Raw genomic sequence first — 2,830 nt, 5'->3', positions numbered from 1 at the left:
CTAATAAATGAAGTGTCCATTACTTGTTGTACATTAAGTAGCTAATAAATGAAGTGTCCATTACTTGTTATACATTAAGTTAGCTAATAAATGAAGTGTCCATTACTTGTTGTACATTAAGTTAGCTAATAAATGAAGTGACCATTACTTGTTGTACATTAAGTTAGCTAATAAATGAAGTAACCATTACTTGTTATGCACTAAGTTAGCTAATAAATGAAGTATCCATTACTTGTACTAACTAATATAGCATCTTTCATCTATTGCACGTTAAATTAGCATGTCCAGTATAGCCTTCATTACTTATTATACATTTAAACAAGCTAACAAATGACAGTATCAGTTATCCATTTACTTATTATTATTAATTACAGTTTAATTTTTCCACTAAAAATAAGGTAAAGGTAAAGAAGAGAGGAAAGTTGAAAAAAATGCATATCCAATAAACGATAGTTGGTTGGTTAGCTAAGGTGAAGTACAATTATTCATTTATTATTTGATAGGTTTAGCTAGCCGATATGTCTCCTCTTTAGTCTCTTCACAATCATTCTATATACAATAATAAAAAAAAAAAACCTAAAAAAAAGAAAAAAAAACGAAGGTTAGAAGGCAAAGCAAAAAAAAAGTCAAAAAAAAAGGAAAGAAAAAAAAACTTAAGCATATCATTACATATAAATGCTTATTTGCATATAAAGTAATAACAAATAAACAACCTTATCACTAAATATAAACATTTGCTTATCATTCCTAATCACCAAATAGCATTTTGATTAATTATTAGTTGTTTTAACATTTTTTTTTCCTTGAAAATGTATATTTTTAACACAGTATATTGTAACTGAATAATAAGTATTTAAAGGAATAAAAAAATTTTCAATAATTTTAACAAAAAAATAAACAAAACTGCAAGAGAACTGATAAAATGATTGAACTTATCATATATTATGATGAACTAAATTATTCCTCATTAAACGATTGGTGTCAACATTACCAACAGTGATAAATGATAAATTATCAGTCATCAGTATCATCAACGATAAATTTATCTCATATATTATTGCATCAAAAAAACCGTATTCTTTTAAATTTTGTTATTTTTTTTTAATTAAAAAAAATTCAATTCCATTTAATTAACATTTTCCATTATTTCGTAAATTTTAGAACATTCCCGATGATTAAATATTGTTAAATTCGTGTCATCAGATGAATTTTAGGATTTATCAGCAAATGATTAATGTATATAAAATTTTACTTCTCATTATATCAATCAATGAATTGACCCTTATGACCTTTTTATATCTTTCCTTTTTTTTTTCTTTTTCTAATACAAATTAATAATTATTATGATTATGTTGCGCTCAATTACAATTAAATTGATAAGAAAATTTGAAAGATGGAAAAGCTAATGGCATTTTTTGTATTCCAATCTTAATGAGTACAAAAAATTTGAAATGCATAATAATATGATAGAAATTGAAATAATTTCAATTAATTTAATTGATAATTAAATAGGTGAAGGGAAGAGATCGATAAAAGAATTGAAATTAAGCAAAAATGACACATTGTTGTTTTAAATTATCCAATTGTTTGTTGACAACTCTAATTACTAATTAAATCATTAATTATTATAGCAAAGTTTGAAATGCATGGTAATACGATAAAAATTGAAATAATTTAAACCAATTTAATAGTAATTAAAAGGGAGAAGGAAAGAGATGCGGTAAAAGAGTAGGAATGAAACAAAAATGACACATTGTTGGTATTTATTTTAAATTTCCAATTTTTCGTTAACAATAATTAAGAATAAATTATTTGAAATCAAATAATTAGTGTTTTCAATTAAAATTGTTTGTATTAAAAGAGTAAAATATGAGCTAATTCAATCATTTTGCCACCTTTCTTTATTATTTCAAAAAATGACAAAAATTTGAAATTAATATTTGATTCGAAAAAAAGGATAAAATTGTGTTAAATAATTAAAAATTGATTAAATTTTCTTTTTCAACTTTTTTTCTTGTTTTAAACTTATGAATTTCATTTTCTATTTTTTCATTACTTTGGTCCGTTCATTTTAAACTTCTCTTTTTTACTACAATTTGTATATTTTATAGTACACAAAAAAAAAGCGAGGAAAAAACGATGAAATTTGTTTGTTTGTTTATTTATTTATTTGTTTATTTGTTAGTTTGTTTATTTATTTATTTGTTTTTTGTTTGTTTGTTATTTGTTTGTTTGTTTGATTATTTTTTTGTTTGTTTTCCTTTTTTTTCAAAATAAAAAGATGAATTACCAAAAGAGGCAAAATATAAATAATTCAAAAAATGAAAAGAATGAAAAGGAATAGAGCTAAGCAGGGGGTAAGGGAGGAATTCAAAATTAAAATTCATTGAAATACAAATAACCCATGCATATGTATGTACATATATGTATATATATACATATATATATATACGTATATACACCCATTTAACCAAAACAGTAATTCTTTTCATGCACACATACACATACACATGCACACACACACACACACATACACATACACATACGTATACATACACGCGTACACATATAGACGGGCACAGACACATACACATACACAGACACATATAAACATATATACATACGCAAACATACACAAACACACATACATAGACATACACACAGACAAATATATACACATACAAACATACATACATACATATACCACTGATAAATGAATGGAATGAATTTAAATGAAGAGTGAATCGTTCTTTTTTTTTGGTATTTAGTTAAAAAGAAAAAAAAAATTTTCTTTTTTTTCTGACTATTATTCTTTTCATTACTTTTCTTA

The 2,830-nt window shown here is 23.7% G+C and overlaps 1 protein-coding gene across 1 annotated transcript; it reads left to right on the top strand.

Annotated features, from left to right (window-relative positions):
- Positions 1-2,414: 2,414 nt before the first annotated feature.
- LOAG_14267 (hypothetical protein) lies at positions 2,415-2,717 on the top strand (the record flags this gene model as incomplete). The annotated part of the gene is made up of 1 exon (XM_003149765.2): positions 2,415-2,717. One exon carries the CDS (start codon positions 2,415-2,417, stop codon positions 2,715-2,717), a length of 303 nt encoding a protein of 100 aa, XP_003149813.1.
- Between the last annotated feature and the right edge of the window lie 113 nt (positions 2,718-2,830).

The sequence above is a fragment of the Loa loa genome, assembly GCF_000183805.2.
Source record: "Loa loa unplaced genomic scaffold supercont3.256, whole genome shotgun sequence".
Classification (NCBI taxonomy): Eukaryota; Metazoa; Nematoda; class Chromadorea; order Rhabditida; family Onchocercidae; genus Loa; species Loa loa.
The sequence above is the reverse complement of the archived record's forward strand: the minus strand, read 5'-3'. Positions and strand labels throughout refer to the sequence as shown.